At 34.4% G+C, this 12,678-nt stretch overlaps 3 protein-coding genes across 7 annotated transcripts in view; 2 read left to right on the top strand and 1 right to left on the bottom strand.

Moving 5' to 3' along the window:
* Window positions 1-898, top strand: part of LOC109544836 (fatty acid synthase) — a 19,440-nt gene extending 18,542 nt beyond the window's left edge. Inside the window, exons 33-34 of the mRNA XM_019915201.2 lie at window positions 33-293; window positions 365-898. Coding sequence (XP_019770760.2) covers window positions 33-293; window positions 365-802 — 699 coding nt within the window. The 3' untranslated portion in view covers window positions 803-898. The remainder of the gene's footprint in view (window positions 1-32; window positions 294-364) is intronic.
* Window positions 899-1,163: 265 nt separating this feature from the next.
* Window positions 1,164-2,424, bottom strand: LOC109544837 (proline-rich receptor-like protein kinase PERK12). The gene is made up of 2 exons (XM_019915202.2): window positions 2,204-2,424; window positions 1,164-2,130 (listed from the first exon to the last, which is right to left on the bottom strand). The coding sequence occupies exons 1-2, from the start codon at window positions 2,262-2,264 to the stop codon at window positions 1,202-1,204; spliced, it is 990 nt and encodes a 329-aa protein (XP_019770761.2). The 5' UTR covers window positions 2,265-2,424; the 3' UTR covers window positions 1,164-1,201.
* Window positions 2,425-4,418: 1,994 nt separating this feature from the next.
* LOC109544875 (sphingomyelin phosphodiesterase) overlaps window positions 4,419-12,678 on the top strand; it is a 16,347-nt gene continuing 8,087 nt past the window's right edge. For 3 of the 5 annotated variants that reach the window (XR_007282112.1, XM_048669030.1, XM_048669031.1), the window contains exons 1-2: window positions 6,386-6,457; window positions 9,767-9,827. Coding sequence is in view for 4 of the 5 variants with exons in the window: in XM_048669030.1 (XP_048524987.1) it covers window positions 6,401-6,457; window positions 9,767-9,827 (118 nt within the window). In the remaining variant the exon portion in view is untranslated. Of the gene's footprint in view, window positions 4,659-6,385; window positions 6,458-8,838; window positions 8,963-9,766; window positions 9,828-12,678 lie in introns of those variants that run through there. The other 2 variants (XM_019915287.2, XM_019915286.2) reach the window with 2 other exon arrangements.

Raw genomic sequence — 12,678 nt, 5'->3', positions numbered from 1 at the left:
TGCTGAGTGCTAATAATACGCAATTATTTCAGACAGTGGAGGGAAAGCTATCAAAATCAAAACCATTCAATATAATTGCATACTCCTTTGGAGGAATGGTCGCTTTGGAACTAGTGGCATTATTGGAAGAGAAAGGTTATCGAGGAACTTTACTTCTCATAGATTCCAGTCCGGATTATCTCAATAGTTTGGCTACAATCCTAGAAGTGGACTCAGATGATAAATTGCAGATCAGTTTGTTAATCCGCATGATGTCCTTACGAATTTCCTACGATATTATTTCCAAACATGTTGTAAGTGACTTCATTTCTTTACTTTTTACATACTTTAACTGGCTACTTTTCTGAATAACCTGTTATTTCAGGCATCACTGTTCAAACTCAATACATTTGAGGAACGCATAGACTTGTGTCAGCAAATCACAGCAGCAACTACGGACCAAAGTACTAAAATAGATCAAAATGATAAATACCAGCGAGCAATGGCGATTTGCCTATACAAAAGGATAAAAGCCATTGTTAAATCTGGATCTGATATAAATCTCGAGTCGAGAGTGATTTTGTTCAAGCCAACTCTCGTCAGCATTAAACTTCCGGAAGAGGATTACGGACTGTCCAAGTATTGCAACAAACCTGTGGAAGTTCGAGTGTTTGATGGCAACCATGTTTCAATCTTAGATAATGTTGAGGTAGCCAATGCCATCAATGAACTGTTTGGTGTCAGTGATAAAGACGTGGAAGGAAAGGGCGAATTGCTGATTAATGTGGATAAAGTACACAAAGAAATTCCCACCAAGCTGTAGGAATATGGCAAAAATTTCAGCACATTTGCAATTTAATATTAGTTGTTTTTGGTAATTGAGAAAATATATCTGCAAAATCATGCGTTGCATTCTAAATTGCTGCTTAATCCGTCCCTGCATCCAAAATTATCAACGGTTGAAAAAGCACATTCTTTCCATGGATCCGAAAATATGAAAACTTCTCGAAATAAATATAAGGGTGGGAGGTTTTCAAATTGTCACCTGGTGTGTGTCCTGTTTAAGCCCGGCTCTAAATTAGGTAGTGTGTGAAGACTCAGATATTTTTTGTCCAGCAATGACCCAAAAAGACAACTTCCGCTACCCTTTCAAGCACCTAGTAGGAGTAAAACAGCACACACAATTCTACTCCAATAGTTATAATTTGATTAATTGGTGCACTTAAAAAAGTTGCCTTGTTGGACATTCGTTAACACATCGCCCATTTGGATGCTCCAACAGATATCCCGCTTTGCAGATGCAGCCTCGACGGCACAAGCGGAAGTGATTGGGCACAGGTCTGCAAAGAAACTTCGACATTGGATTATTGCAAGTTTTCATGCAGAATGGGAGACAAGAGTAAATTTCGTTTTCCTTGCAAATATGTGTGTCTGCCGGACGAGTTGTATCCAAACCGTTAGTGCTGATGACAGTGCTAGGCCAGAACGTTGGTAAAGAAATGGTGATAGAGGGAAATGGGCGGTCTGGAATGGTATTTTCCGTAAGAATAACTGGAGTTGTTTGTTCCGATGGGGTTTGTGGAGAGTTTGCGTCAGATGGTGGCGAGGTTGCAGCTGCAGTATCTGCAGGCGTAGTTGGAGGATTTTCAGATGTGACTTCCTCAGTCGGCAGCGGGGCAGTGTCTTCAGCAGGAGGATCCGGAAGATTTTCCGGACTTGTCTCGTTTATTTCGTCTTCCTCAGCTCCTGGATTTTCTGTGTCACCGATGTTTTCATCCTCGCCAGGAACATCTGGCAATGCTTCTGGGTTTGCCGCTAAGGCTACTTCGTCATCTGCAGCAGGAGGATCTGGAAGAGTTCCTTCATTGGCCGCGTCATCAATTTCACCATCCTCTCCAGCAACGTCTGGCACATTTTGTGGACTTGTCGTTTCGTCATCCTCCGCAGGAGCATCCGGCTGACTTTCTTGACTTGTAGTCGTTTCGCCTATTTCACCATCATCCGTACTTGGAGTAGTTTCCGCTATAATTGCAGGATCTGTCGCATCACTTACAGCTAAGGGGTCTGTGACTATTTCATTAGTTAAATTGTCTTCTTCCGTTAAGATAACGGTGTCGTCTTCATCGGCAGAGCTTGCAGGATCAACCACTTCTAAAATTTATACTAATTTGCCCAACTCAACTCAACCAACACAAAACCATATCAAATCAGTATAGAAAATTACCTTGAGTTTTTACGCAAGCCACTATCACGAATGCTAAACACAAAGTATACATCTTTGCCATTTCGAAATATGTGTGTTGGGTGGCAATCTGCAGTTGCAAAATTACTAAATGATCTGCGTAAAATTAAAATCGAATACTCGGCTATCGGATGTTTGATCAAGATACGGTCATTATGTAACAACAGGAGCTTAATGTGGCGTTACTAGAATTCGGAAAACATCTATTCTAGATGGTTTTCAAATGGTATTAATATGTGACGCAAATGTAAAACGAAACGCAACCGTGTGTCCTGTTCGTTGTTTGAACGCATGCATTTATGTTCAAAATTAATGATTTCTATTCAAATGGGAATAAAAACTTGCATACATTTTATCAATATTTTACACACCTAAATTGCCGCAAAAATCTCGAAAAGTGCGTTGAAAAATTGAAGCTGAAGATTCCCAAAACACGCGTTTATCACAAGGGGCGAACGCTACCGCGAACATAAATTTTATCAAGGAGAAACAACATTTTGAGAGATTACCTGAAATCTCAATATTGCTTGAAAAATTGAGGGTTAAGAACGACATAAAATACACTTTAGGTTTTTATTGAATACAGTCTTGTAAAGTACAAGTTTGCAAAATACCAGATAGAAAACTAAAAAATTAATGAAATGTATTATAAAATCGATCAACAAAATTATCAAAATTCTCAAACGTTTCTTAAAATAATTTGAGAAAATGCACTTGATCACAGAAGAATAGAAATTTTAGAAAATACGTGAACCCAAAGTTTAACTGAGGTGTGAAAGATTCTCACAAATCAGAGTACTTTAAGAAGTCAAACTTGAAGCATGGCGAAACACTAGAATTAAACTAAGTTTTTCAGTTTTATAAGAACAAGTTAGCGATTGGAGAAACAAATCTGGATAACTTCTCAAATAATTCGATGGGTTTGGTGCGAACAATACATGAAATATCTTTCGGGCTTCTATTGAACACAGTTTGATAAAGTACAGGTTCGCGACCATAAATGGGCAAAATGTCTAACAAAAATTTTAAAAGTTCCAAGACAATTTCCAAAATTTTGAAAAATTTTCCAAAGTATGTCTCTCATATTTATTTATTGCTACTCCAAGACTTTTTGGGGAATTTGAGAAAATAAATTAACCCAAACTGAAATTTGGAAAATTTCTCAGGTTGCTTTGAAAAATGATATTTGAAGATTGCCAGAACACTATTTCTAAACAAATGGATAGTAATTAGAAATAAGTTTTTTTGAGATATTCTCAAAAAGTTTAATGCTATTCGAGAAACTAAGAACATACTAAGAAGAATAGTCTTGTATATTTATAAAGCTGTATATAAATTGGCCAAACAAGACGTCAAGCAAAAAATTGAACCAAAAAAATTCTCAGAATTTTGGAGAAACCTCTTGATAAAGAATAGATGTTGTTTCGGAAATAAAAATCAGTAATATGCATTACGGGAACGTGCAAAAAATATTGAGAAATTTGCAAATAAATTTAGATTGAACAAAGGCTAGACCTCAAAGCCAAATTGAAATTTGAGAAATGATCAAAAATCTCTCAAAATACTTTGAGAAATAAAATTTGAAACTTGGCAAAATGCTAGTTCTAGACGAAATTCTGGCAACCTTTGTAACACCAAATTACGTATATGGAACCAAGTTGCAAATTTGCTTCCTAAAGATCCCAGACTCTAAAATCGCTATACTTACTAAGTTTAATTAGGCATTTAGTGTTGATGCATTATTGTTGCATAAATATACATAAGACATACACATAGAAACGTTTTTTTAGTGGCATATATATATTGGTTTTACAAAATGTGGGCTCGTTTTCGTTCTGTACATATTTTATAAAGGTTTTAAGCAGGTTTAAAGAATTTTTGGATCCCATAAAGTTTCTTCTACGTATAGCAGTTTACCCAATTTTTATGGAACTTATTTTACTAGTTTTGAGACTTTGAAACTCACTAAACTCTCAATAAATTCGAGCAAACCGAAATCAGTAACGGGATTGAATTTTGATTCTAAGAAGGTCAATGTCGATGGTAAACCATTAAAAAAGTGCTACTTTTTTGCAGCAGTGGAGACTGACACCATCCACTCATCAAAACAAATACTTTTGGAGAAATTTCACCAATAGTGACGATTACTAAAGTTGAAAATCGACGATCAGTGACCCAGTTGAAAAAGAGGTCACCCTGCCACTGTCTTAGCCAGTCCACGAATGACGCTGGAGGAGAGAGGTCGAACAGACCCACGTTTTCCGATACAAATTGTGTGGTCGATTCGCGGCTTTTGCGACGCGAAAACCAGGAAGTGAGCACAAGAAAAATTTATAAAAATACATGAAGATATTAACATTTATCCAGGATATCGAATCACATTGCTTGGAAGCCTCCTGATGAGATTCGTTGGCTTAGTGTCGAAATTTGTGTCTTGGTAAGTTGCAACAACGACTTTACTTTTGCTAGTTTAAACTGACTTATTTTGGTTAGTTAATTGAGATAAATTGTATTAATCTTCCGTATATTACGGTCTCCGTTATAGCATAAAATAAACCTAAAAGTTAAAATGCTATACATAAAGCAGAGCGCATAAAATTTTTGTATGTAGGTAATTAATTTTTGGTTCAAATGAGTATATTTTGAAAAACATTGGACAAACTGGTCAAAGTTGCTCGGTTACTTTTTGCATGAACGTTCAAGCAATATCAGACCAGAATATATTTTACGCTGTTTGATAAGGACATGAAATATATATAATTTGAACTAACTGTATGATAAAAGTGAGCATCACTAAGTACGCATTAAGTTACTTATATTGACTCACTTGATCCATACATTTTTCTGTACTAAAGTCCTTCTTCTTATGTATAAGAAAAATATACTTTTTGTCCGTACAAATATCAATGTAAATAGTTATAACTGAGTCTCATAGATTGTAAGTGACCGTGGGTGACATACAAAGTGGCCTACCGAAAAATAATTGAGATTTTGTTAAAAAAATAAATAAAAAGTGCGCGTGGTCTCCGACATTTTCCGTTCCTAGAGTGGACGTTTCTAAACTTTTCCTGGTGTGGAGGTGGCTTCAGCTCTAASATTTTTCGTGTGGGAAGCAAGGGCGGATCCAGGGGAAGGGGTCATGGGGGTCATGACCCCCCCTTTCAATTCTCTATCCAACAATRTCCAACATATATCTATATCTACTATATCCAACAAAACGAATTATCTGGCTCGAATGGTTCTTGAGAAACTTCGAAAAAAGCAGCGTCATGTTCAAGTGGATTTTGCAACTCAARAAAAAAACMACGCAAATCTAAAACTTCTTGAATTCAAGCATTTTTTGAGAAAACTGCCTTATCGATGGTTCACTTGCTGAAAAGGCCATTTATTTCTCTCTAGAATGACGTACAAATGAGCGYTCTTGCTCATTTTGCCTGCGAGAAATGAGCAAAAACGGGACGGAAAACATGAAATGTTGGCATAATCTTGCACCTAAGTGTCTGATATTCTGTCTGATTATGCCTGTCCGATATATATAACAATGTTCTGAAACATTTTTTGAAAGCGCCGGAAATTATCGTAATTKAGAAGCTTGTTTTGCCAGGTCCCAAACACCAAGTATTTGCTTCCCGTTTTTATGAACWAATTATTGTAGTCAATATTTTATTTCAYSGGCGAAATTTTGAAAAATYARCTTCGATATTTTCGCGACAAAAAAACCAATCGATCGTCAAAAGAGATCTTTCTTRATAGCCATGGAATGTCTCAAATGGCCTGCAAAATCGTCATATTTATCTCTTCTAAATTTCCTTTTGTAGCCACATTTCAAATTTCAGCCTGCAAGCTTGCAAGACGTACGGAACGATTAATCAGTGCCAACAAACTACACCAGACACCAGAATGTCTTCGCAACATTCGAAAATATTCTGACCAACTGTTGTACTATTGTGTGGAATTGCTTGGAGAATAATTCCAATATTTCAGACAAAAAACACTCGTACTCTTTTTGCGATTAATATTGTTGGAATCTAAATGTACATACATTAGAAACGTCCTGTTTTCAATGCTTATACACATTCTTAGCTCCATGGTGGTTGTTAAACGTTTAAAACGGGATCGCCTTATGAATGAATAATTGGAAAGTAAAACTAAAATTATGTACTTATTTTCTTTTTAACGATGTGTGCATGTGCTCGCTTTCTTTCACGAGTAATACCCGGACAAAGATCATATCTGGTTAAGTATCTTTATGGTTCTGGTTCTGCGATTGTATAGTTGACATATAATTTATTTATTCTTAATTAGCTTAATGTTGGGCTTTTCTCTTTTTTTGTCTTTAGTTAACGTAGTCTTCATTTGCGTCTTTAAGTCGATAGTGTTTAAGGCAACTTGAGTTTAATTGGCAAATTATGCTGGTTTGATCCAGTTTGAGCACTTGAGGAATCACGAGCGTATTTTCTGAACCCAATAGATAGTTTCGGGTTAAATATTGCTAACGCTCAAAACCCGTTTAAAATGAGTCAACAATTTTGATTATTTCGGATCTGAAACTTTAAGCCGGATTTTCAATTAGCTCGTTGCAATCATTGCTTCCTCTAGATGAACGCGATGTAAATTTCGAGGCATTTTGAAAAATTGATATTTTTCCAAAAAAATCCATCTCTACCTCTCATGAAATTTTATGTCCAAAATGAAAAGTTTACAAGCGTGTTTTATGAGTTAAAATGGGTAAAAATTTCGATTATTTCGGATCTAAAGCTTTTAGCGGGAATTTCAATTAGCGCGTTGCAATCGTTGCTTCCTATAGATGAACATGATGTAAAAATCTAGGCATTTTGAAAAAATCAAATTTTCAAAAAAAATCCATCTCATACACTTATGAAATTTTAGGTCAACAATCAAAATTCTACTATGCGCGTTTTTTGAGTACTTTCGACGCAAGAACGTTCTTAATTTGATGGTATAAGTGTTTGGTTGTATAATAAGGGAAACATTGTCGGTTAAACACTCAAAGACCGCTTAAAATAGGCCAAACATTTTGATTATTTTGGATCTTCGAGGAAGCTTCGAGCGGTCTTTTCAATCAGCTCATTGTATTTCGTGCTTCCCTCACATGAAAACGATGTAGAATTAAGATCGTTTCACAAAAATCAGCTTAAAATTCCCGGTAAAACTGTTTTCCGTACTCAGAACATAATAAGTGGACAGATGCAGAGCGAAATGCAGTATTTTTGAGTGTTAAAGAGATGACGACTTGAATCTTTGCTTTCCAACAACCCACTGAAAACCCCAAAAAATTACTTTCTGGGAAACATTTCAACTGTTCCCAGCTAATTCGAATTGAGAGCAAATATGTACAACTCGACTTGACAGACGACGAAAAGCGAGTACATGAAGAGAAATGAAAGTACTTGCAAGTACCAAGGCCGAATATTCACGGTCAGATAAATAATGGCTTGTATCAAATGAACTGTTTTCTCTTTTTTTCTTCTTGATAGCAATACCGATGCGGCGTGAAGATAATTGGATGCTCCAGCAAGTTGAATAAACTGTGCGATAATTGGTATCATTATGAAAAGAAAAAAAATGTGCGGCTGAATCTAACCGTTATAAATTAACTTGATACTAAACTTTCAAGTACAATTCGCAATGGCTTCTGAACTTCAGGTGCTAAACAGCATTTTAGGTCGTTAAACTCGTCGACTCGACTCTTAAATTGGATCGTTGAATGTACTTTTTTCATTACCAGAAGTGTCGTAATGGAAACACAGCCAGATGTTTTAGTGTTATGCAGATTTAATAGTGAAAAAAAATAAGGAGACACTAAGAAATACATTTGTAATTTCTTTTATATTGGTGTTTTGCTTCGAAATTTCGGGTTGTTGGAAAATGAGAATGACTTTCCCAAATCTTTCATGTTTGTTGAAATGTCGCACATTTTGATAGTAACCAAAACACGAAGTCATCATATTTTGATTCGCAATGTTTTACTGTTTTGTTGTTTAAAATCTCTATCATTGAAAAACATTTTGTAAACCAGTGGAACTAACTGATTTTTCTCTACTCTGAAACCTTCTAAACCCACATGAAACTTTATGCAAATATATGTTAATTCCTAAGTTTTGCCAGCTTTTGTATGTAAGTTCCGTATGATTGAGGCTTGTTGAGTATTTTGCCTCAACATTTTTGTTTTGTAAAAGAACAGAATTTCCGTATATCGTCTTTAAAGGAATATAGGAATATAGAAGGGAAGAATACTTTTAAAGCTTCTTTGATGTTTTCTGTCATAAAACATTATTGGCTTTATTCACGTTAAGGCTATTTTTTAGCTAAACTTTAATGTTTGCATACGATCGCACACTTGAATTGGAAGGCGTTAATGCTGTTTTCCTTATTGTCTTCTTCGAAATTGAAGCAATAATCATCAATCGTTCATACTTTCTAATCTATAATATTTGAAGACGCATCAAGTCGATGCGTAATTTGTAATTTCTTTGTTATCTGAATAAATTTAATAGTTGCGTTCATTAAACTCGTATGATCTTAAATGAACCGCGATAATGATTTCTACAGCCAATAGTTAAGCAAGTTCAATGATAAAAGTCTATATGAATGAGATCAAAGGGAGTTGTTTTCGATCTGAAAATGTACCATTCATTTAATGCCAGCTGTCTTTCTTAGAGCGTATGATTTCTGCAAGTAATTCTTAGCGGTGCTTTGTTGCAGTAAAACATATTTTATGTAAGTGTTTAAAAATTTATTCTTTGATGATTTTGTGTTTAGGTGTAAAAGCGAAAAATTGAATTGTTTCTTGCGTTTTCGGCGGTTTTCAAATTTGCAGTTCTAACTCATATTGCGTTTTAATGTGTTTAAATATAGAAATACTTTGATACCGACATTTTAGAAATTTTTTTGAGCAGCCAACCTACAGTTCCTGCATTTTTTTTAGTCACCAGTTGCTTAGCTAACGATTTTACTCTTAAAAATATAACAAAAATCGACATAATATTACTATAACACTTACTTCTCCTTCTGCTGCAAACCTTTCAACTTTCGACTTAAAGCAAATGTATTAAAATAAAAAATCTATGCCTCATTAACATTTAAACATCGCTAAATACCGCATTAATTTCGGAATCAACGGTAATTCAGTCAGTTAAATTATTTAAGGAGCCAGGTCAGTGTGACTGAAATTAGAACAACAACGGTACGCCAAAAATGTTTTATCGAATTAATTAATCATGCACTTTTAGAGGCAAGCCCAGTAGCGTACAGGGAAATATTCAGTTCACTTATTTTCTGCATGCATAAATCAAAGTTTTCGCAACAATTCATAGATTTTGGGTGCTCAGGCATATGGAAAACGCCAAAAAAAGAGTCGATAGGATGCAAGAGACACAGTTGCTTCTTAGGAACATAGAGAGTAATAATGCGTACAGTTTTAGCCCAAAAATKCAACATTTTTGTTACTTCCTACCTGATTCATGATACATAAATATGCAACCTACTTTACAAAAATGCAACGTAAATTCTCTTTTGTTTCAGAATATGTTGAACACATTATATATCCTGGCTTTGTGCGCATTGTGCAGCAAGAATATTCAAGGTAAGATTCATTATTCAGTAATGTGGGTGATCATTCATTTTATTGATTCGCTTGCAATGGATTTGATTTSAATCAATTTGTAATCACATCAGGACACTGCAGGCGAAAGGAATCCAGTTTAGTTCAATTACAAACACAGCATGTATTTTTTAAGCAAACATTTCATAAGTAGATGCTMGGATGTGGAAAAAATTGCATATCTTGTTASGTACTCARGACAATGCTTTAGTGAWTTATACATATCAGCTTAACCGTTCTTGAGACACCTGACGATGAGAGTGAAAAGAGTGRGGAACAGAACTAATAAGGACGTATAGCCTAAACAGSGYCAAGGAGAAAGAAGKGTAAAGGMAGGAATATCCAGKCAAAGAAAGAATAMAAAWATCCAAACCGTACAATTTTTGACCCTTTCAAAACAGCTTCTGAAGTTTTARGATACTAGCGAAAAATATAAGAGTTCTAGCRRTAAAGAAAACCGAAACTGGASATCCAGYGACATSGMCTGAAATAATGAAGTAGAACTCTTWAAAAAAWTTAAAGTATCYTCAGAAATGTGTGTCKATGTCTACAATCTATGTGTGTGRGAGAAACTCCAGTCGCAAGGCTCGATAAACATAGACAGTTTAATCGCTCACTACCACATTAACAAGTTGTAAATTGTTGRTTTTTTAAAACTCCAGGCAATAAAATTGTACAACTTCTGAAACTGATACAAACAAAAACCGCCAAAGACGGAAAACAAACTTTAAACGAACGTTCTAAACACCCAAAACCGAATTTTTCTTACTAACAAAATATACAATGACCTGTTAGGAGAAACTTTCAATTCATTTTGAAGACCATTTGCTAAGTATTGCATGAGTAGCGCTTTGCCGGGGTTTTTTTTTATGACTGGGCGGTTTGCAAAAGCCAAATTTAAGTGATTTTTAATCCAACTATACCCAATTAAAATATAATTTCGTATTCATTATCATACAAGGTGGTCCCAGTTTTATGTGGGAATATTTTCATGTTCTACTCAAATATGCTAAAGAGCTCCCTTTCCCAAAACGTATTTAGATGGAATTTTATTTCAATAAACTACATTACAGTTTTACAGGAATTTTAAGTTTATAAACGTATTCCTAGTTATAGAGGATACACTCACTTTTTGTTTCTTAGTACTCGAAGCTCGAAGCATTGCCACATTTTAGGTCACAAAGTTTACGTATGCGACTATAGGAAAGTGAACGTAGAAAATAAGTAGAAAACAGTATTGGCGCCGAATTTCACTTGAAACTACTGTGATTTAATTTTACATCACTTATTCTTCTGCTGTCTGAAAGCCACGCAAGCGACCACGACCTTTAAGCTGGAAAACTAATTATTACTTCTTATAAAATGACTGCATAAGTTTAATTTCTTTAACATTTTGAATCGACATATTTGCAACATTAGTAGTAGTTAGATAGTTGGTAGGTAACTTAGCGCGTTTTTTCAAAATATGAAAAAACCATTTGACAAAACTCAAAATTAACAATTTGGCCTTTGATATTTACGTGTTTCATTTCAATCAATCCATCAAATAACTACATATTTTGCAATAATTTGATCCACTCGCCGCTAGGAAAAGATCGTGATTTCCTCTTATTATTCCATCGGGATTAAGCATAATTATATTTCACTGGCCAGATTTATAACAAATCCAATAGTGAACAGTCGTGGATAAAATATATGTTGTAGTTATCTATTAAAGTAATTTTTTACTGTTTGTAATACAATGTATTTGAAGCCAGTTATTAATTTTATTTATTAATTAGTTATTTAATCCACTTCAGATTTTTCTTTATGGCTGTTCTATTTTATTTTAGCAACTTCTGACTGTGTCGTTTGGTTTACTGCAAACCAATTTTTTCGTCCAGTAGTTAAACGTTTGTCAGGGCAAAACGAAATGGGCCCCAATAAAGCCGTTAGTTAAATGTAGAATTTTAAAAACCTTTTAATGTTAATTAATGATAATATTGCTAATAACTGGAAATAACGCCTGTTGTTAAATTCCTTCATTGACTCAAACAAAAATGAAATTTTTGTTCAAAATATTTAAATTCCTTTAAAAAAGATTTTTTGTTGTAAGTACAGTTACCCTTCCGCCTTCCACCATAAAATTGTGCCAAACATTAAGCTAAATTCGTTCACTATATAAAATGCGCATTATATAATCAGCACTATCGGAATAGCCGCATTTTCGGTTGATTTAGCTTTTACTATGTGTGATCAAGGCAGTGAAAGCACCTTAATTCAAAAAGTGTGTCAACCAGCCGCGGGCCTTTCCTACATTTTAATATGTGAAGATCAATTATGTAAACCATAAAGTCTCCAAATATAGATTAGAGGTTTGCTATTTTCTGTACATTTCTGCCTATTTTCTCTATGCATTTAGGTCAATGAATTGAAATATGTTTTCTCAAAAAAATCATAAATGCAAAAACATTTCTTTTTAAGATTAGAATCATTATTTTGTTTCCCACTTTTCCGTTAAAAATTCATTTACTTCTCGTTTTTATTTGAAAAACTCACGAATTATCTGAATGAATTTCCTGATGATATATCTTATTTGTTTTGTTGCAAAAATTAAAAAAAATACAAAAAACATGTAGACATATAACATAACAAATCATTTTAAACCGCATAAATCTCTATCCAATGATGTAGAAAAAATAAAAATTGGATGCTCGGTTTGCGATTTAGAAGAGAAAATGTGTCATGGAAAACACAACTATTCACTACGTACATCAGTCTACTTCAAAATTCAGAAATTGTGATGAGATGCACTGTAAAAGAAAAAATAAAAACAAAAATTACTTTTAAACCG

Source organism: Dendroctonus ponderosae, unplaced genomic scaffold, assembly GCF_020466585.1.
Source record: "Dendroctonus ponderosae isolate FM_Combo_2020 unplaced genomic scaffold, Dpon_F_20191213v2 Dpon_F_20191213_8, whole genome shotgun sequence".
NCBI lineage: Eukaryota > Metazoa > Arthropoda > Insecta > Coleoptera > Curculionidae > Dendroctonus > Dendroctonus ponderosae.
Note: the sequence above shows the minus strand (reverse complement) of the source record. Positions and strands in the feature narration are given on the sequence as shown.